At 38.6% G+C, this 23,493-nt stretch overlaps 1 protein-coding gene across 5 annotated transcripts in view; it reads right to left on the bottom strand.

Moving 5' to 3' along the window:
* Positions 1-6,314: 6,314 nt before the first annotated feature.
* LOC137293574 (thyroid receptor-interacting protein 11-like) overlaps positions 6,315-23,493 on the bottom strand; it is a 71,575-nt gene continuing 54,396 nt past the window's right edge. For all 5 annotated transcript variants that reach the window (XM_067824207.1, XM_067824209.1, XM_067824208.1 and 2 more), the window contains 17 exons: positions 23,059-23,176; positions 22,531-22,692; positions 22,317-22,377; positions 21,432-21,663; positions 20,712-20,768; positions 20,272-20,439; positions 19,953-20,031; positions 16,505-19,740; positions 15,850-15,921; positions 15,151-15,272; positions 14,640-14,803; positions 13,917-14,020; positions 13,445-13,544; positions 10,402-10,483; positions 9,311-9,425; positions 8,469-8,588; positions 6,315-8,021 (listed from right to left, as the gene is read on the bottom strand). In XM_067824207.1, coding sequence (XP_067680308.1) covers positions 7,668-8,021; positions 8,469-8,588; positions 9,311-9,425; positions 10,402-10,483; positions 13,445-13,544; positions 13,917-14,020; positions 14,640-14,803; positions 15,151-15,272; positions 15,850-15,921; positions 16,505-19,740; positions 19,953-20,031; positions 20,272-20,439; positions 20,712-20,768; positions 21,432-21,663; positions 22,317-22,377; positions 22,531-22,692; positions 23,059-23,176 — 5,346 coding nt within the window. In that variant the 3' untranslated portion in view covers positions 6,315-7,667. The remainder of the gene's footprint in view (positions 8,022-8,468; positions 8,589-9,310; positions 9,426-10,401; positions 10,484-13,444; positions 13,545-13,916; positions 14,021-14,639; positions 14,804-15,150; positions 15,273-15,849; positions 15,922-16,504; positions 19,741-19,952; positions 20,032-20,271; positions 20,440-20,711; positions 20,769-21,431; positions 21,664-22,316; positions 22,378-22,530; positions 22,693-23,058; positions 23,177-23,493) is intronic.

The raw sequence follows: 23,493 nt of genomic DNA on the forward strand, positions 1-23,493 counted from the left end.
AGATATCAAAGGGCACACATATAGTTAAAGGTCACATGCAGCCAAAAAATCGAACAGTTAAAACACAGTTATCAAGTATTCATGATCTATAAAATGCATTGCTGATTGAAAAGAACCAAATTAACACAGAGTCTTCTTATCACAATCAACATGTGTGACAAGTAGATTATTTGCTTGTTTATGCACACAACCAAGATTAAACTACTGCCCATGACCTCATATTCCGGGTAGGCATACTGTTTCAAGCTCTGCGAACCTATTCACTGTGTCTGTAATATGAGTGCAGCGCAGCATAGCTGTTGAAACCACTTTTTCCCCCAGCACTACACAAAATTAGTGAATCATTTGAACTCACATTTTATTTCAGCTTTGTAGGTTGCACTGGCATTTTGATAATTTGCATGGGCATTTTCAGTTAGTGCATACCAAAAGGTATCAGAATCTGCAAAGTTGTGTTTTACGTTGCATGTGACCTTAAAAGGCTAGAAGAGCCCTTGTTCTGCAAAACTATCTTATTGCAAAGATGGTCGTAAATACCTTACTTAAAACAAGACATTAACATTGTCTTACAACACTTGTAATAAATTTGCTTTTGCTTTGTGAATCTATGAAGAATAGTAGTGTCAGTCACTTGCAGAGGTACAGTTGTAACATGTTTTATATATTTCACCCTATGTTGTTATTGTCAGTGCAAAACCTTGAAAGCAGTTCAACTGAATGTTGCTGAGCATGGAATTGTTTCATCTTCAGTGTTTTATTTCCATAGTTGTCAAGGATACTGAAAACCTGCTTGCAATTTTTGGAGTCTCATTGTTCTATTTGTATGTATTAGTTGCTGTTTGTATATTGATTGCAAGACAAATATTTGATGTTTGTGTGTCTGTATTGCATACCTTAGTGCTATGGTTGTTTATGTAGTAACAGTAATCTCTGTGTATAGATAATTATAACCTGAAAACTTACAGGATGGACTATGTACTGTAGTTGTAATAGCTATGGCTGTAATAAATTAGCAAAGAAATTTCTCAATAATCTTTGAAAGTGTCAGTGTTAATAATCTGAAACTTTGTAATCCATGGCAATTATTTTCTGTCTTTAACCTTATTTTTATGGGAAATACCAAGACGAACAGAAGGATATTCAATAATATATTGGTTTCAGTATAATTAGAATTAGTCATAGATCATATTATTAGCCTTTAACATTTGACAAATGATGACTGTGTATAATTTTACGACTCATTCATTCATTGTTGAGGTTTGAATTTCAAATTATTCATGAAGATGATGTTTCTTTATTGTGCAGACAATCAAGTTCAGGTTTAATGAGGTGACTTTCATCTTAACCATTTGGTGACCTCCATAAATGCTCCAAGTAGATGCTCTCTATGTTCAGAAGTGAAACTCTTTTTTGTATAAAGTTAATATTTTGAAAACAGTTTTCATTGCAGAAAACTGGTGCTTAAAGTTGCAGGAATAGATGAGAAGAACATGGTTCAAGGGACTACAGACATATTTTGAGGGCTGGTTGTTTGTGTTTGTTTCACAGCTTTCTTTGAAACGTATACATGGGATATTAAACTGTACCAGATTTTATGGTATAACTGTGTTTGTAACAAAACACATGTATAAATGTGAATATTAAGTGGTTGTAACATTTTGCATTATTTTCATCCATCTTGGCAGAAGTGAAAAAACTTACTTATCTCCCTTGTCCAAACATGCACACTCCCTTCTTTTTAGGCCCAAGCACTTCCAGAAAGGAAGGTTTGGATGTCTCTGTTTAAGTTTTCTTCAATATTTGAATGGTTTATTGGTCTAGATTCTCATCAAGGATACGTATATATTAAGTTGCATGCCTTATGGTTCCTGCAATTGAGCTGAGTTGTAAGTCATTTCTAACTCTTTGGTATTTTATTGTTTCTTTGCCTTTAAGAAAATACGTCTTGTCACTGGGCTTGGATCTATGTTCTGATTGGTTGATAATGTAAACATGTTAATGCTTGACAGGGAGACTTTGCAGAAAATACCTTTTGTATTCCAAAAGAGCTTGTAACCATTTCTGTTTTGTGGTGTACAATCAGCTGTACAAAGAATAGCAATAACCATTTCAGTATTCTCTGTCTCAATCATTGGTATTAGTTCACGTGACTTAATGTCAGGTGAGCTTGTCACAGCCTGCTAGCCCAGCATTATTGTTTTCTTCTCAGAAACCAGTGGACCATTTCACCTAATACTTGTCCCAAAAAATGTCACAATTGTTTCAAGAGATTCAAATTTAGTTTTCCATCTGACTGCCATGACAGCCGAGGGGTGGAAATAACTTTAAAATTGCTAGTGTATTCCAGTACAGTGGCACATATAAAATAACTTGCCATGATAATTTTTCCATGATATCAGCTGATTTTCTTGTTGAGTTTTTCAGTGAACAATATGATTAAGATTGGAAAGTCAACTGGACACTGGTACAGTGTGATACACAAATTTGCTTGCCTGACAGAGAAAAACAAAAACATGACTGGGACGTCAGGCAATGTGTTATTTCCACCCTTGCAGTACCATCGACAGTATGACATTATGTAGTTCAGAACTTTGGTATGTTAAAAAGGCATGACTATTATTGATGACATTGACTTTGATGTCCTACAAAAACTGTATTTTGCAGACACATGGCAATATAAGTATTTCTGTAAGTTTGGTAATAAGATATATTTCTTTCAGACCAGCACAGTAATGGAACCTATCATGCATTAGCTGGAAGAGTGACATGTGACGCAACACGTTTTCTAAAATAGAATAGACAAGAGTCTTTTAACCTTCATTTGAGACAAAACCCATTGAAACTAGAAATCGCAAGTCTGTAAAAACCTCAGTTTGAGATTATGTCACACAGAGGACCCTGGTCCTCTTCTTCACATGGGTACAATGTGTGAAGCCCATTTCTGGTGTCTCCTGACGTGATATAGTGATTGTTGCTAAAAGCGGCCTAATACCCAAATCTCTCACTATAATTGTATAAATATAATATAAGTATTTGGAAATAAATAATCTTAGTCACATGAAAATCTGCTGGAATTTTTATGATCAACATGCTTTTTGCTGTTAGCAGTCTACAAAAATACAAAACTGTATATACAGTATACAATTCTGTTTTGATTTTTAGAGGTTGGATCCATAAACAAGCAAAAATATAATGTAAGGCTTAAGATTTGTAACATAGTTAAAGGATTAAGAATATATGTATTCTGAAAGGTTCTTCATTATACAGAAGTTCACTTCTATGAATCCACCTCGTATGTTTCACTTACAAATGATTTTCAGAGATTTTACAAACACTTGTCACAATTGGGTCATATTATTTTCTTTATATGTCATGCTACTTATTGTAATCAGGATGTTAATTACATTTGTACAGAATATATTCAGAGGATATATTATGATGTTGAGAAACCATAGATATTAGTATATATATATATTAGTAATGAAGTATCATTGTTTAATGAAGAGAGCTGCATTACATAGTGTTACTAACAGGACGATGATATATATGTGTTAGTAACACTATGTAATGCAGCTCTCTCTCATATAGAGGACCATTTTGTGCGCGCGCGCACGCACGCACACACACACTAACACACTAACACACACACTAACACACTATAGGATGAATTAATCAGAGTCCTAGAAGGTTACAATTTTCCAGATAGTCATGTATATTTTAACAAGTTGCTAGGATGGTGAAATAATATATTTGTAATATACACTGTTTGTATATATGTAATTTATTGTGAATATTACAAAGTGCCAAATCTATGTGTGCATTCGTAATTCCAGTTTTGTGCTGATTTTGCTTATGTTGCTTGTGTGTAGAGCAAATGGAGACAGATTGGTACAATTTTCAGTTTTTTCCCCAGTTATGGGGTTAGATATAAAGATTTGTCCTTTCACAATGGGAAGGAATCCTCTTTTTCTTCCTATTATGTCTCTGAAAAAACCCAAACAGATTCTTGTCGTGAGGGTGACCTCTTGCTGAACTCCATAATTTTCCGCCTGCTTCATTTTGGAGCGACCCTGGCAGTGGTAATGAAAGTTACATAGGTAAATGCACCTAACAAGACTACTTAAAAGTCCTGCAGCTTGTGAACACATACTTGTTTTCATATCAGACTCAACTCAATCCTTGTCATAATTATTTGATAAGAAGTAAATTTTGATAATGTGTAAAGTTTCCTTTTGTCTAGTATTTTGTCCTGTTTGTTCAGAACATATTAGCATATACTTTATTTATATTTTTTTGTTCATGAGCAACACTTTTTAACTTAATACTTCTCCTGCCATGATGGTTGCCCCACATATGTGAACGTGGAAGCAGTATGCACTATGTAAGCATGCTGCTAGTGAACCAGCCAGTGATTGGATAATTTCAGTGGTTGCCATCTTTGTGAACAGCCATGTTGACAATAATTTTGTTGATTACTAGTATCTAGTTTTATTCAGCATTATTAAACTAGTTAGTTATGAAGTTATTTGTCACGCCATTACAGTATCAGTCTGATGTGGAATGTTAAACAAAAACAATCCATCCTTTGTGTCATAATTGATGCAATACAGATCTTAAGTTTTCAAACAAAAATCAGTCTAAACTCATTAAAATAAACTGGTTGATGATAGTATGTTATATATTCAAGCATTGCATCTGTGATCACATTACCTCCAAGTGTGATCATTTAGGAGTAACATAATGATGACTGACTGAAGATGGTTGTCTTTCTTTGTAGGGATATAACATACCTGAGGCACTTTAAGAGACTCTGGATTTTGATTGGTCGATATTTTTAACAGCTGACTTGACAGTGGTAAATATTCGTATTCAGAAGTAGATAATATCTTATAACCTCTCATAGACCCCAATTACTGTCATGGTAATAAGTCATAAGGATAATGTAATCCAGCCAACTTCTTCAATGTTATGGATGGAGCGCTGTGTGAACATTCCATGTGGAATAACGGTTTTATTCATGGCTAATCTGTGCAATCCTGATGACTTACATTGTGATACGCATTAATACTTCATGGGAGTGTTTAAAATGGAATTGTCTGTGGAGAAATGCACAAACCATTAGAGTTAAGTGTTTGCTGTCTGTCAATGGACATTCTGATGCAATGATCATGAATTTTCATGACTGAATATTATAGCAGTGCAATAAATATTTGAAATATAATATTGAATGGATTGGAAGTGTGTATGTATTTTGGAAGTGATGAAATCAAGGTTTGAGTGTATGTTAATGTACTGGTACTTGTGGAATTTCTGGAGCTTTTGTGTGTTGATCCAGTTAACAAGACAAAATGGGTTCAGTGTTTTGCTCAGATAGATTAAATTTTATGGAAGTTGTCATGCATAGACAGTTTTGATATTTTTGACAATATTTTGCAAATGTTATTAGAATGAATTCACGGCTGAAATAATTCCTATTATGATTAATAAATCTGTTATATGTTTACATAATATTTATGAAAAATGTGTGAGAGCCATTGTTGATTTAAAACTGAATGTAAATATTATGGTTCATATGCCCTGACTCAAATTTTGGTGTGAAAATTGAAAGTAAAACTGGAATAAGATGGTATTTATCTATGTTGATCTACTTTGCACATGGTACATCTTTAAACCAAGTTGTGACTACATTAGCAAATGTTATTGAATTAGAATTTTTTAGATATTAAATACAATTGAATATTCAATGTATTCAAATGGAGATGTGCCTACTGTCTGGCTTATATAGTGGTAACTGGGACCCATGTTTAGGTCTTACAGTTGTGTGACTCTAATTGTCTGTATTCATGAAAGTATGGAGAGATGGAGATCTCAGTAGTGCATTGGCTGTAGCAACCGTGTTAGCTCTCCTGGCCAACAAGGAGAATACAAGTGTCACAAAAGGAAATTCATGAAAATATCTGTATAGAAATTAAATCAGTTCAAATCATGTTGTCTGTTTTGTATTTTATGTAACATCTCTGAAGAAAAAATATTCTGTCACATCATAGATTGTGGGCTAAGTTTGAGTATGTTGACAAGCAAAAGAAATACTGAAGCAGCAGTTCCCGACACAACTAAGGGACACAATTTAACTCAGGGAATTACCCACAGAGTGGATGCATTCAGTCACCACAAAGTTCTGGGTTTGATTCCCCTCATGGGAACAAGCTGTGAAGCCGGTTTCTAGTGCCCCAACAATGATACTGCTGGAACTTCGGGAAAAGCAGTTTAAAACAATACTCACTCACTCACTCCAAAGAAACATGAGTCGGTAGGACTGTAGGAAAATATGTTTATTTCCTCTTTATCATCAATCAAGTATATGACATCACTTGAAATTTCAAATGATGACAAGTTTGTTAGGTCAGTGTATCTAATGGAAACCACTATACCGCAATGAAAGACTCGCATATAATCATACCAATCAGTTAACTTCTCTTGACCCACTTGCACAGAATGATTTTAGCACTGAAAACATAGTAACAAAAACTTGCAGCAGCTTGCAGGGCATGGATCACTTTGTGCTTGTAGGCCCTGGTGACTAGTACCCAAATTTCATGCAGTTCATTTATACCTACCCCCTAAAATGTTAATGTAACTATGAAAACAAATCCAGTGACACTAAAAAAAAACCACCCTTTGAAATGATACCACAAAGAATTTTGTAAATGAATGCCAGTTAATTGGTCTGTGAACCCCTGTACAATTACAACCCATTTATAGTGGCCATTGCTACATACATATATTAGATTTGTACAGTATATACATACGATTCCATGGATACTTACAATGAGAGTATTAAATTAGAATGTACATGACAATATGACAATCCCACAGTCAAGAAACCACTACACACCTCCATACCCGACCTGATGCCAATAACTGAAACTTAATGCTTTAACTCTACAGACCTCTATATTAAGTTAATAAAATGTTAACATTAACAATTGTAAATTCTAAAACCGATACTTAAAAGTTGCATAGTGTTGAACCACTACTGGGATCATGGATGAATTGAAGAATTGAAGTCATTAATGAAAATATTATCACATTATTAAAGAGGAAGTATTGTCATTGAACAAAATATTGACACAAAATCCAGTAACACTGCTACTGAATAGCACACAGTTTTTATGTTTCTGCCAAATTTTTACAACCACTAACTGGCTCCTGATCCACAAAGTGTTTGTAATGTTAAGAGCAATCTTAATCTTGTTCGTTAAAGGCTTAAAAATGATGTAGAACTACAAACACTTTGATAATCAGGCCACTGGTCCTATATTAATTCTGTACTAAAGAGATTTTAGACTTTGGGTGTACCTCTGATTGTGATATGTTCTAATAACTTAAAGTTACATAATATGACATCATTTGGTCCATTTGGTGTTCACACAAAATGCAATGCTATTGAAATAGAAAAATGCTCTGTACATGGTACAAGCAAAACATTAGTCTTATGTGGCTGAAAGTGTATTTCTCTGTGTACACATCAAATGACTCATCCCTCTTACCACTCAATAGAAGTTAAGGTTCACTGATTCTCTCAGATAAACTACTAAAGTAACATGAAAGAACCTGGTTGTCCTTTACTTCGGTTGAGTAGTATATGAACAATATACTAACTATTATCATCTGGAGCCAAGAACATCTTTAAGAATTGCACTAGAATTCTGTGGTGTGGACCTGCCAGATCCGCCCTTACTGAGCGCATCACCCGACATGGGGGCGATGAGTGGATTGGTCTGTGTGACAGGAGACATGGGCGCCATCAGGATGTGGGGTTTGGTGGTGGCAGTCTGCTCCCCAATACTAAGAGGCATGGACACATGTCTGGGGGCGGTGAACGGGTTGAACACTGGCTTCTGGTTCTCTTTGTGTTTGTCTGTGACCTCCTGGGCCATCTTCTCGGCTGGCATTCGGACCGGCGGTGGGGGAGGAGATGATTCTTTCTCAAGGAACTTGACAAACAGCTGGGAGAAAGACTGAAAATGACATTATGAAAATGAAATTAAACTGTTTACAAATAATACAACCTCCTCTTTCTTTCATATATGTTGACAAAATGTATTCAATTTTGAAGTTAATCTTACATCCATGTTCCTATTACACCAGGACAATGATGCGACTGTTTTAGCATCTTGACAAATTAATCAATACTGTTTTAATACCATGGCCATGATCAGAGCAAAATCAACAGTTACCACCAACAAACTTGAATCAGTGATGTCAAGGTATACTTCAAACTCCTACCAAGGAAAACCAATAAATGCTTCATACATTGTACTTAAGTAAAATTAATCCAGTGTCCTTGCTTGTGATGTAAAACCAACTTAGCTACTTTAGCCCTGCAGTTGTACTTGACAGTTTACAAATTCAACCAGTAAAATGCCCATTTGTTATCACTCCAAACACAAGTCCTAATAGCTCACCTGGTCCAGTGAAGGTGCCTTCCGGCCTCCACGTACAGGTGTTGTTGGTGGAGTGGGGCCTGACCGAGGGGACCCAAATCTGAGGAATCCTGCGACCCAGCTGGACCGATTCTGATCAATCTAGTGAAGAGAGGGTCAACACTTACAATTTATTCCTTACAATCGGATGCATATGTGTGTATATTATCAAAAACTTTTATAAGACATTCCCCATACCATGTGAATTTTCCTTTGACAAATAAACAATACTGTACATGCAAAATAAGAATGAAGGTATTCAGCACTATTAACTCAACCTTCATGAATACAAAATCACGAAGTTGGTCATTCACACAAGCAATAGGGTAGAGAAATTATTATACTAAATCTCACCCCAAAATAACCTTAATACATGAATGGTCCCTCTACACAAGCCTCTAATATATGACTGGTCCCTATACACAAACCCTTAATAAACGACTGGTCCCTCTACACACACCCTGAATATGTTACTGGTCCCTCTACACACACCCTGAATATATGACTGGTCCCTCTACACAAACCCCTAATAAATGACTGGTCCCTCTACACAAACCCTTCATATGTAGCTTGTCCCTCAACACAAACCCTGAATATATGATTGGTCCCTCTACACAAACCCTGAATCTATGACAGCACGGTGCCAAAATTCTCCTGGATTTGGAGAACTTTTCCAGTAAGGTGTTCATAAGGCTGCATATCGCACATTTCGGAAGAAAATTTGACAGTGACTTGATAGGTAATGATTTTTATTCAGACCTGTACCACAGAAATCTGTTTTGTAGTTCTGCATTGTCTTCAACATTTCTTAACTGTCTTCTTACCTTTGCATAGTCGTCTGGATGGAAGTTGAGGACCCCACCCATCATGTGAATGACCTCACTGCGTTGATTAGATGGTGTTTGGAAATAGCCTATCAGCATGTTCTTCATCAACAACCTGACCATAAAACAAACAGGAAGAGTGAGTGAGTTAGGTATAACACCTATTTTGTGACTAAATCCTGAAGTGATACTTGTCTGTGACATTTAACACTTTGTAAAAGCCAACAAGCGTATGTCAGTAACAAACCATGAAACATCATGAGCGAGAACTAGGACTGAACCCACAAGGGAAGTAACTATGCAGAGCACAGATTGAACCCACAAAGGAAGTAATTGTGCATGGCACAGATTGAACCCACAAAGGAAGTAACTATGCATGGTACAGATTGAACCCAAAAAGGAAGTAACTATGCAGAGCACAGATTGAACCCACAAAGGAAGTAACTATGCAGAGCACAGATTGAACCCACAAAGGAAGTAACTATGCATGGCACAGATTGAACCCACAAAGGATGTAACTATGCCGAGCACAGATTGAACCCACAAAGGAAGTAACTATGCATGGCACAGATTGAACCCACAAGGGAAGTAACAGTAGCAGACAATACCAAAAATTCCTATTTGTGTTTGTGTGTGAGTGAGTGAGTATGTCCGATGGATGGCTGAGTTTATTGTGTTTATCCTGCTTTCAAAGATATAGTACTTACAACATGGTGTGAAAGTTTGATATAAGTTGTGGACTATTTTCACACTAAAAACAATAATGGTTAATCGTTCATTTAAGGCAGTGAACATAGGTTTTCATCAATTGTTTCATCAATGTGTGGCATTTATATTAAAAAAATGAAAATTAGGCAAAATGCTGTTTATTATTTTTAACGCTCCTGACAGTAGTATTGCTTTACCTGTTAACATGAGAAAAGGACTAGTGAGTGAGTTTGGTTTTACACTGCTTTCAGCAATATTCCAGCAATATCACAGCGGGGGACACCAGAATTGGGCTTCACACAATGTACCCATGTGGGGAGTTGAACCCAGGTCTTCAGTGTGACGATTTTCATCTAAGAGAGTGACAAATTCTGACCACTCACTTGTCAACCTTAGCCTCAGTGCTTGTTGTCAGCTTCCTGATCTCCTCCTCTGCTGCCTTCAGAGACTTCTCTCGTAGCAGGACTGTAAACAAGAAGTCCCGTGTCAGCACCTTACTACAATAACAACTCAATGAATCATCTCTGTGTAAACTTACGCATTATCATTCAGCAGCAAAATTACTCAGTAATGTGCTTTACATAAGGACATCAGCAAAAACAACAGAATTGAAACATATAAATGATTTACATAACAAACAGAAAACAAGCAATGAAAGACAGAAGGCAAAAAATTAGCCAACCAAGGATCGTCTGGTGGGCTAGTGTAGGGAGAATGCAGGCAGGCACTGAACAACCAGGATCCTCTGATCGCCAAGGGTGGTAAGTCTCCATGCTGAGTAGAACAACTACATCTACACAATGTGAACACGGTGCTGCTGCTGCTGCTGTTGACATACAAACTACGAATATCACAAAAGGTACTGACACTCATCCCTTCAGTACCTGATGTAATACTCATGGTTTGTACATCCAACTTAGCTCATGCGGTGATCAGGCCAGACAACACACTGTGGCAGCGGCGGCAGTAATCTTGAATTGCCGTCATAAGCTGTGTCTGTGACCAGTGGCTACACTGGAGAGGTGCTAATGTTAGTCTGGAACAATCAAATGTTCCTCTACTGCACTGACTATGATGTATACAGAGAGTCAGGACTTCAGGGATGGTTCTAACAAGCACATGAAGATTTTACATCATGAACATTCACAGTATTAACGCATTTGTCTATCTTCACATTTTACAACCAAATCTATATTTACACCTAAGCAATATATTTTCTAATTAAATTATGGTCATCTCCATCCAAATTACTGAAATAATCCACTGGTGATTTATTACTACAAGTACCATTATAAACAGTATCAACATGCCTAAACATGATGATATATGTGTTATTGTGCTTGGTTCACTCAAAACATCAGTTATACAATAGCTGTCTAAAAGTATACACACACAGATACTTTGTTACAGTGTTTACAGCAGGTAGATATCTGTTAGTTGGGCACTACAGTAACCTGTTAGGCTAACCGTGTTAGTGTAACCAGCCACCAAGCATCACACATTTGAAAACATACTTACAACATAACGTTCATGCATGTCGTGGACAACCATCGAAGAAATCTCTCATGTCCTTACTCACTCCATTTCTCATGCAGTCTTGCAATGACATTCAGTTAAGAGCATGGACAAAGGTCAAGCTCCCAAATTTCTACTTTATACAAATACAAGTACAATGCAGACGAAGAAATACATGCTGTTCCAAAACCCTGGTCAATCAGCTGTGCTATTTTACACCAATGACAACATGCGTCTCTGCCAGATGGTTCCCTCCACAGGACTGCAACATTTTGTCTCGGCCATGCTGATTGGTCAGTTGTTAGGATAGGTTAGTCCATGCCGATTGGTAAGATATTTATGTAATCTCGGCTAGTAACTTGAGGCCTTCTTTTTACTCAGAATTACCAGCTGAGATTAGACAAACATCAACACATGCAAGCCCTTTCATTCGAGCATAAAACATGCACAAATTTTGTCTACTGGGCCAAAGTTCCTACAGATTTAGATTTGGAAATTTCAATAATTTTGATTATATATGAAAATCATATTTCAAATAGATCTCCAATATAAACCTACAAGATCAAATGTGATGTTTGCCTAATATAACATAAATGCTGCAAAGACACTACTCTTGATTAACAACTGAACAATGGAGGAACAATGATAGACATTCAATGAGAGATGATACGTAGAGGCGCTATCTGCCCGTTGTGACGAGGAATACAAGTACCCGTTTGCCATATATCAGTCAGCATCCTGAGGCGTCAATCTCTCAGGATTACCAGCTGATATTAAGAAACCAGGCTTATAAAGGCAAAAATCTGTAATCTTCTCCATGAAATACCAGAAAATTTGATGGAGTCACCCCAAACCCAGAAATTGCAAAATTTTCTGTGCACACTCAAAGCAAGCAAATCTTGATTTAAAAATTGAAAAAAGAAAACACTGCTGTGTGCAATTTCAAAAGTTAAAGCCAAACAACTTTGTGAGAAGCAAATCTAAAATAGCTCTGTCACACAGGAAGCACCAAACAGGGCAGTTAGCAACTCAAAAAAGGTTGAAAAAATGAGCGTAAGAAAACAATGAGAGAGGAATGAAATAGGTGAGTAAAGCAATTAAATGTTGTGAAGCCAGGATATCTATCCCACCTCAGCCAGGCGCTCGAGAAACGAGAGACTCGGAATTACCAGCTGAGATTAAATAGACTCCTGAGGGACAAAAATCCAAAAAAGACGAGATGCTGGAAGCTTCGATTTTATCAACAAGAAACATCAGCTCCTTGAATCCAATGGTTAAACACCCAGTTCAGCTTTAGAGTCAGTGTTAGTGTCATGATCTAAGCCAGTACCTTGAACTTTCAGATGTGTAGTCCCCATGCTAGTTGACGTTATTGCACCCAGTGCTCAGCTCATGCAGGGTCACATACACAATATTTCCATGCAGTATCCAATCAATATAACACATAACACTCAACTTTTGGTGTTTTTATAGACAGTGCTCATTCAGTAACAACGGACTCACACCACTATACTGTTGCTGACACAACTGATTGTGAAATGTTACACAAATCTCATTGATTGAAACAAAGTGACAAAGTCAAACTATTTAGTCTTCAATAGTGAAGTTAAAGTATAGGCATTAAGATCACCTCTTTTGATCCCCTTGTGGATCATGCCTAGGGTTTTCTTGTCAGTAAATTACATTTATTCTATTTTCCTTCACTTTAAATAATAGTAACACCTAAAAGGAGGGTTTTTCAAATCATGTTAGCCTGAATGGTTTCAGATATTTCTAAAAGATTTCTTGTGTTTTCAATTCCAGTGTTGAACAGCAGTTCTGACAGACATGGTTAGTGAAAGAGCACAGTTGGTGTTAGAGATAAGGAGAGGTTAGAGCCACCAGAAACTGGAGAGAACATCCAGCACCTACCCTCCTCCTTCAACGCAGCAACAGCCTCCTCCTTTTTGTCAAGCTGTTCACTCAGACGAGCTGCTGCCTCCAGTCCATCTGAGGCCTCCTCAAGCTCACTCTGTAATAGTTGTAAGGCAAATAATACATGAGAAGAGAGGACCTTGTTTCGCAAGACAAATTTCCTAAGTTTGACTATTAGTAAAGAGGCAGATTGGAGTATTTTCATTGATATTATACCACTTAACTTCTTTGATGGGCATTTTAGAATTTGAGTTGATGAAATAAATATTACAATCTTTATGGATGTACTTTGTTTATTCTGTGAAGGCAACATTTCGACATAGATTCTAATGTCATTATGGTGTAAAGGATCAGCAATCTGGTTGACAGCCACTGTGATCTGGGTCTCCAATAATAATAACTGAACCGGTGTGAGATAGCTTGAGTAATATATTATACGAAAAAGACAAAAAGACTGAGTACCACATACCGTTGTAGTGTCAAGTGTTCTCTGCAGGGTGTTCATCTTGTCTTTCAGGATCTTTATCTCATCTTGGTACCTCTCTGTGTCAGCAGCAATCTGAGCATCTTTGTCTGCAACCAGAATATTTAGATGTCATATACAAGTGCCACATGATACAAAACATTATCAACCACTACTGTAGTGATCTGCATTATGACCATCAATACTGCCCTTTCAGTTACCAACATGCTGCCTAGAAAACACCCTGCGGCGAGAGAACTACCTACCCTACTATGGGGGAATTACCTACCCTGTGATGGAAAGTACCTACCCGTCATGGGTGGAGTTTCCCACCATGTGATAGGATTGGTACCTACCCTGTGATGGAAGAGTTACCTACCCTGTGATAGGACAGTTATCTACCCTGTGATGGAAGAGTTACCTACCCTGTGATAGGACAGTTACCTACCCTGTGATAGGACGGTTATCTACCCTGTGATGGGAGAGGTACCTACCCTGTGATAGGACAGTTACCTACCCTGTGATAGGACGGTTATCTACCCTGTGATGGGAGAGGTACCAACACTGTGATGGGGGAGTTACCCACCCTGTGATGGGAGAGTTACCTACCCTGTGATTGGACAGGTACCGACACTGTGATGGGGGAGGTACCCACACTGTAATGGGAGAGGTACCCACACTGTGATGGGGGGAGTTACCCACCCACCCTGTGATGGGGGAGGTACCTACCCTGCTGGAACTGTTCAAGCACCATCTGTAGGTTGGCAAGGGAGGCAGCGTACTGTTGGCACTGTTCCTGCATGGCAGTCATTTGCATATAGGCAGCATCACGCTGACTGGTCACTCCTTGCAGCTGATGCTTCAATGTCTCCACCTGCTCATTAGCTGCTTGGCTAAAGAAGGAAAGGATGGTAGATTCATATAGTTCATAAGGAAAGTAATTATCACTCCATCATTCAAAATTGCTTGTAAAATCTCAAATCAAAGCTTTTGTTGTTGACGCTGCACTCGGTTGGATAACAGCTTTATGATGTTGGCCTGTAATAATCAAGTCTGAACCAGACGAACCAATAGATGACACAAGAAGCACTAGATGTTGCAATAACAAGTAATCAACTTCCTTGTCTAAACAAGTTATTTCATTGGTTATTGCACAACCAGCACAGGTAGCCCCTGACTACAAAGCCACGAGTGATTCCAGCCATGAACAAGTACATGTGTATGTGTAGGTGTGTCTCACCTGGCACTCTGTACTGCTGAGCTGGATGACAGGATCTTCTCCTCAGCCACAGCAAGCCTATTCCTCAACTCCTTCTCTCTCTCCTCGGCCTCCAGAGCTTCCCCAGTGTAGCCTTCCTCAATCTGTAATATATACCATATCAGATTATATATGTCTCTGACCCCACTGACACAACCAAATGTATATGTACACAGTTGAGGTTCACCTGATTCTTTCTTATACATAGGTCTATGTGTATGTAAAGTGATGTAAATAGGTCATCAGCTGATCCATGAGATATTAACTATAGTAATATGAAAGAATCCAAGGTCTTCTTGTGTTTGTGAAGTATATTTAGTGCAACAATTTATAAAAAGAGAGTGTGATCTGTACAATGGACCTCAGACATTTTACCCATGTGGAGTGAAATTGTGTCTTGGAAGTTCCTACAAATCCCTAGTAAGTTTTGTTTTATGCCACAGTCAGCAATATTCTAGCTACGTGGAGGTGATCTGTAAATATTCAAGTCTGGACCCGAAATCCAGTGATGAACATCAAGTGCATCGATCTACACAACTGGGATACGATGACATGCGTCAACTAAGTCACAGCGCCTGACCACGTGATCCCATTAGTTGCCTGTTATGACAAGCATGGGTTGCAGAAGATGAACTCGGATCTTCACAGGTATAAATCCCGTAGTGTGCCTCTGATGTATACCTGAAGCAGATGCTGTCTCAGTCGCTCCAGTTCCCGACTCAGTTTCATTTCCCTCTCCTTCAGACGGGCGATCTGAATGTACAGATATGCAGCCAATTAGATCTCTCTTTATGTGCAAGGAAAACACTAGTAAAGTCATGAATAGCAACAAAGCAGTGTTTTTTAATGGTTTGCAAGCAATGTGCTAATTTGATCTCATGTATCTCCCAATTTATTTCTGAAACATAAGGAAGCAAAAACATCCAATCAGCTATGTGATGAAGAAATGCACAAAAAAATATGTACAATATTCAGCCCATCTCATTTCCAGGTCGCCTTTAATCCCTCTGTACGGTAATCACACATTACTGAGTGTGTGACGTAAATGCTGTTAATAGAAGTGTTTAACCAGTGTATGAAATAGGCCAAAAATCCAGCCAGACATCAGGGCTGGTAACTTCAAAATGGTACCAGCCCAAACAGGATTTAACCAGTCCAAGATATGGTGAATTTACACAGATATATGAAACATCTACAATTTTTACCAGACCATCGGGTTGGCTAGATGTAAATTTAGACCATCAATCAGAAATGATGTCCGTCTTGGGCAGTAGGACAGGCCTTATTTCATACACTGGTTGAACCCAACTCAATCACTTCTGTGCTAAGGTCTCACCTCTTTATTGAGCTCCTCCACATCAGAGTGTTTTTGCTGGAGGGCCATGATGGCCTGGTCCCTTTCCTGCTGGTACTGAACAGTCTGTTGATGTAGTGAGGCGTTCTCCTGGACAAGGTGGTCAACCTGCCCTTTCTCACCCTGCTGCTGCTGTAGTAGTGTTGTCAATGTCGCCGTCTTCTCTCGCAAGCTTGTTAACTCAAACTCCTTCTCTCTGAGAGACAATGTCAATTGATTATTGGTATCTTTCAAAACCTGCAGTTCTGAATCTATTTCAGAGGATTTCTGTTGTGTGGATACCCTTTCAGTTCGAAAGTCGTGAAGCTCTGTTTGCAAGCCCTGAAGCTGAAATGTCAAATTATCAGCCTGCTTTTTAAAACTAATCCTCTCAGCTTCTTTACTTGACACTATACTTTCCAGTTCATGAATCTTTGAAGACAGGCTCTGAATCTTCTGATCCCGATCATTAACTTCCTGTTGTAGTTCTGATAATCTGTCCTGAGTTTTCTGGAGCTCAACCTCCTTAGTATTGTAAGTTGCCATGTCAATAGTTTCACTCATGTTGGACCTTCCTAACAACTCCCCATATTTAATTTCTAATTCATTATATTTCTGTTTATAATTTAAAAGTTCATTTTGTGTTTTAAGAAGAGTCTGTGTTTTATCTTCAAACTGAGGAACTAGATTAGTGTAGTTGCGATTTAGAGTTTCAAACTGTTCAGTCTGAGTGGACACCAATGCAGTGAGTCTCTGAATTTCATTATGATATGTCACACTCTCCTGGTGTTTTTGGTTGAGGTAGGTGATCATCTGTTCTCGCTCAGCCTGAAATGTCATCACCTGCTTGCTTAGGTTATCTTTGTCTTGGAGGAGAGAATTGATCTGAGACCCTTGTGTTTCCTGAGAAGAGTCTTGCAGCACAGCCAGGAGTGTGTCATTTTTCTGTTTCAGTGCCTCAATCTCCAATTCCCGATCACGAACAAGACGAGACAAGTTCTGCAATGCCTCCCTCTGCATGTCATCAACAGGATTCTCCCTGTTCTGTAGCTGGTTGTTGTCCTCCTGCAGCTTGTCCAGGGCACTCTTTTCTGCAGACACAACACTCATCAAACGATGCACCTCAGCTTTCAGTGAACTTGACTCGCGGGATTTCTCGGTCATCACTGCCATGATCTGTTCTCGCTCCATCTTAAGAGCCTTGACCTCATTTTCCAGCTTATGCACACTGACGAGAGTTTTATCCCCATGCGATGTCAGGGACTTGGCCTCCAGCATCGTCAGTAATGAGGCATTATTGCTCTGAAGTTCTTGAATCACAAGATCCTTCTCTTGCAGGCGGAGCTGAAGTTCACCAATATCCTTTGAAATTGTCTCAATCTTGTCAGACGTGTCACGATCAAAATCATCCTTATCCAGACTTTCTTGTTTATCCATCTTCCTTGATGGTGGGGTGTATTCTATGGCTGCCTTCTCTGGGTATTCAAGAGCAGGTAGGACAGGGTGACATTGAGAACTATCTTCTTCACTGAGCAACTGCAACTTGTTAGCTTCCACTAAGGATGAGGCTCTTGTCAACTTGTTTTTCAAATCTGCAATTTCATCCTCCTTTTCTGCAGATTTCTCTTGTAGAATCAAAATTAAATCATCCTGTCTTGCGAGCTTTGTTCTTTCTTCTTCAATTTCCCTAATATGCAATTCGTGTTTTTCATTTAACTGAGTAATTCCTGCCTTGTGATCATTAATCAAGGACTCCTGAGCATAGACAGTTTCCTCTAACTGAGATATTTTGTCTTTGCACAAAGCAAGCTCTTTCTCAAGCTCAGTGATAACCTCCAATGTCTTTGACTGATCCATGTCATCAGGCTTCTGCTGTTCCATGTTCATCTTATTCACCTCAATTTCTGTTCGTAATCTCTGAATCTCCTCCTTCGAAGCAGCGAGGAGTTTCTCCATACCTTTCATACTCTCCATGAGGACTTCCTGTTCCTTCATATGGGCACACAACTCTTCATACTCAGTATTTAACTCAATATTTGCTGACTTCAGTGAAGAAATTTCATCATCTTTCTCCTTCAAAATAGAAGTCAGCTGCTCATGACTATCAACAGATGTTTGCATTGTTTCTTTAGTCATTTCCAGTTCCGATTGTAAGGAGTTAATCTGAGACTGCAGTTCACCAATTGCAAGCTCCTTCTCATGACAAGTCTGCATCATGGCCTGATGGTCTTGCTGTAAGGCTGAGGCATCTTTGTCTTGGCTGTTCTGCAGTTCCTGGATATAATGCTCATAATGTTTTGTCTGAGAATGGAGTTTATCCTCCAACTGACTTATCTCCTTCTCAAGATTTACCTTGTCTAAAGTCACAGCATCAAACTGTGTCTCCAACACTGATATTCTGTCATGCAGAGCTTGTGATGCCTGATGCATACTTTCTTTTTTTTTAACTTCAAACTGTTCAGTTTGAGCAGACAATCTCTGATTCTCAGCCAAAAGCCGAGAAATTCTAGTCTTTTCATTCTCACAGGCTGTAAAATACTCCTCAAGTTTTGATTTCAGTTCAGAGTTTTCATTTCTCAGTTCCTCAATCTCTTTATTCCCAGCCTGCTTCTGGAGTACCTGAGTTTGTTCATTCCTCTCCTGCCAGTCCTCAATCTCATCCTCTGCTTCCTGCAACCTCTCTCTCAGATCCTTATTCTCCTCCACCACCCGAGTGTGGTCCTCCCTCATCTCTTTCAACTTGGACACCTTCCCTGTAATCTCCTGTTTCATTTTTCCCAGCTCCTCCTGGAGCTCACGCTTGTCCATATGCAGATCATTAACTGCAACAGCAGCATTCTGACACTTCTCCTTCAAATCTTGAATCTCCTTCTCTTTTTCAGACTGCATCTTCTCCAGCTTAGACTGGAGCTCCTTAACCAGGCCCTCATCCAAACCTTCAGCGGCATCAGTTTGGTCCTGTGATGATGAAGCAACTTTTTCAATTTGCGCCCGGGACTGTTCCAGTTCATCACTGAGCTGTGCAATTTCTGTATCCTTCTGTGAAAGACTAGTGTTTAGTGTGTCCACCTGCTGGGAGAGGTTGTCCCGAATACTGATGAGTTTGTCCATGGCTTGCTGATGCTGCAGGTCCAGCTCCTCTAGGCTGGACTCTAAGTCCAGCTTCTCCTGTTCCATTGCTTTCATCTCTTTCTCATGCTGTTTGAGTCTTTGTTCCAGCTGCTGCTGCACGGGAGATGCTACAAAACAAGGTCATAGTGCTGTTACAACCTGTAATAACTGATATACAATTAATATACACTTTTCAAAATGATAATTGCCTACTTAATGTCTGAATTTGTTTCTTTAATCAAAATCACAGCCTAATCTAGCAATACCACAGACCACAGAGTTCAGAAATTTACTAATAAAACAAAGGTAACATTGTAAATACTTGACAGAATAGTCATACCTTGTTTTTCACTTTGTACTGACTTCTCTAAAGTGGACACATTGTTTTCTAAAAGTTTGACCTTTTCTTCAAGTGCAGCCTGAAAATCAAGAAGAAGATCGTAAACAACAAAAGCAGCATTTGCACCACCTAAAACAGTCAAAGGCAATCAAAAAATATAAAACCTGTCAGTGGCTGACCAGGTTTCAGAAATACATGTTCTATCTCACCACAAGAAGAATTAGTAATTTCACCGATTGGGTTCACTGGTAATGCTATTTTTAAGGACAATGGATATAAATCAAAGTTAAACATTTCAAGGATATGGAGAGGATCTCACCTTGTCAGCCTCAAGCTGATCTCTCTCCTCCTCAAGCTGTAAGTTGGCATCACTCAGTCTTTGAGCCTGGACAGCAAATGTTTCAATGTCAGCCTCAAGAGTCGTCTCCCCTGTCTGCAGCAGATCCTGGTGTTCTGCCACGATTGTTTCCTCAACTACTTCTCCTGCCTGGGGGTTCAAGCACAGCAATGAGATACAATGGGGTTTCATGGGTAATGTAGCATCACTCCTCCCTCTGAAATATATGTGATGGAATTCAATTCTCAATTATATTCTTCTCTGCAAACTATCACAAAACCTGCCAAATTTTTAACAGTTAAATCATCTTGGAAAAGTAAAATAAGTTGAATTTCAAAAGATTAACTGACTCTTCTCTTCTTATTGATATTAAGTTTCCAGAGCATTTGGAAGAATACAAAGGTGGGATCTGTGATAATTACCGGAGTTCTTTCTGTCGCCTTGGACTTTTTCTCCTGCCGTTTCACCTCAGCTAGACCCTAGCATGAAAATTGTTTCAATGAATAAACAATTGCTAGGAAGCGCAAATATATTCAAAATGATAAACTCGGCATGAAAGTGATGGTGTCTTTATGACAACCATAAATAATGTTGGACAGTACAAAATTGAGGGGCGGGAGGGTGCACTACATTTAAAACCCACATGACCGAATCGCAAGGACATCTGAAGGACATCAGTAACAAACACGATCTGAGTATTAATTCTGATGAACACACCCACCTCTGGTTTGCCCCATTTCTAGGTTATGCCAGAAACCAATGATTACGGGATGGAATCAGGTCCACCAGTAACATTTCTTGGTTTCCACCATCATACTCATGCTCCTAGTTTTCCTAAGCAGTGTAAGCACCTGTACCATATCTGGCTTTTATATCATAAGAGTGAGTGAGTGAGTTTTGTTTTACTCTCCTTTTAGCAATATTCCAGCAATAACATGGTGACCAGAATTGACACCAGAATTGAGCATCACACATTATACCCATGCGGGGAATCAAACCCGTCTCTTAACCACGGTGAGTGAATGCTTTAACCACCACCGTATCTCACGTGAAGCTGTGATACAACTGAAATACTGTTAGAAGTGGATTCAAGGCCAACTCAATCTCAAGGCTAACTCAATCATACCACTGACAAGTCTCACCTTCTGGGCAAGTGCGATGTTGAGCTCCATCTCCCGCTCCTGAAGCTGCTTGCGCAGCTGTAGTAAGACTTCTTCCAGAGATTCTTTCTCCAGCTGCCAATCAGACTTCACAAATTCAAACTGGTCAATGTCTGTTTTGTATTTGTCAACCTCTATCTGAAGCTGTTCCACCTTGAGGTCAAGTTCACGATTCCTGCGTGAGAGTTCAGATATGTCGCTGCCATCAACTGTCCTGTGTAATGACATTGAACACCATCACCATATGCAGTGGGTATATGAAGCCACATCATCCCTTGATTATACTGTAGATCAAGTCAGGAAAGGGCTTCATGCAAATTTACATAAGCAAACCAAAAAATGCTATCCCATGATTCCTTCAAGCTAATAACTAACATGAACAAGATTTACACTCATTTGAAAGTCTTAGAGATTCAAGCTATGCATGCAGTTACTTCAAGAAAAATCAGAGCCAGGAAGTCACAAAAGAAGGAATATTTGTAAAAAATGTTACTGATGCTAGAATACTCAAAATAAGTTAGAGAACAGACAACGTTTCATTTTACTCTAGTTAATGGCCCCAATTGTGGGTGTTCCTATACTTTGTTTAGAACAGTATAAATGTTGCTAAAAAGTGGGAGTGTGATGTGAACACAGGTATGAATAAGAAGCTAAAGAAATAAAAATCTAGTGAAAATTACTATTTATTGGACTGATACAACTCAAAGAATGGTTTATGCAGCCACTATTACTAAAATTGAAATACGTTACTGAACTTATTTACACATTACTCTTTAGGAGATATAAAACCCAAATTAAATGCTATGCCAGGTTGATATAGTGATGAAAGAATCCAGGAGAAGCAACAGTGTTCTTAATTAGTCTCACCTGACACTGCCAGTGGAAAGACTGTCATTGAGTGTTGATATAGAACTGGATTCATCCACATCTGGAAGAAAAGCGCAAGATATCACATCTGTGAATGGAACATCCCAAAATGATACTAAACTCATTCACTGACCTGTAAACAATGAGTTACAATCATCAATGGAATCAAGACTATGTGCAGGTTCAAACAAAGGAGATGACTCATTCTACGTACCCTCTTTCAACTGCCCCTTCAGTCTAGAGATGGTTTCCTCACACTGGATCCTTTCCTGGGCTTGTGTGCTTGCTGCTCGCTCTAACAGAGTTATCTGCTCTTGGAACTTGAGATTCTGTTCTTTCAAGTACAGATTTTCTTTCTCAAGTGATCCAAGCAGCTCTAAAAAGGTAAAAATGATCATCACTACCATATAAATGTATTAATGTGAAAGGAACAAGATGATGCATTAACACTGTCAACTGACTTTTCTTGAAAAACACCACTGACTTGTGTAGAGAGGTGTGGACATAAGACAATCAACACTGAACTTTGATGGTTTGTGTCCAGAAAACAAAGACATTACCTTCAAAACTGCATTTATGTGAACACTTAACGTCATACAATAACAATCTGATAAGGCAAATCTTTTATCATTATTTCAAGTCAGGCTTTTCATTGAGAAAGATATAGCTTTAACAAACATTCAGGCCAACTATTAAAAGAGATTACAACACAGATGAAATTTTCTGTCCCTGAATAAATTACCTGCGGTGAGCTGCTGATGGCTATGACTGCCCAGAGACTCCACAATGGCAGCTGCCTCAGTGGTTAGGTGGGTACTGAGAGACTTGGCTTCCACCAGAGTAGACTTCACCTGCCCTTGCTGTGCAAACATCAACAGACATTAGATGTACAGTAGTGGAGGGCAACATCATAAACTTACATTTGTTGTAGAGTACTTGTCTAACTGTAACAATATATTGTTTTATAGTCACAACTGTCATTACATTTCTGCATATGTAAGAGACAACAGTACCAGTATTGTAAAGTGCATCCAGGAATCATGCCATGTTGAGGAATGGCAGATGCACTAACCACTAGTCTTCCCAAACCAGCTGATTCTAAGAGAAATCATCACTGACTCAGCAGCCATTTGTGCTACTGTTCAAACAGAGTTATGTGAGATAATTTCGTTACGGC

Source organism: Haliotis asinina, chromosome 8 (assembly GCF_037392515.1).
Source record: "Haliotis asinina isolate JCU_RB_2024 chromosome 8, JCU_Hal_asi_v2, whole genome shotgun sequence".
NCBI lineage: Eukaryota > Metazoa > Mollusca > Gastropoda > Lepetellida > Haliotidae > Haliotis > Haliotis asinina.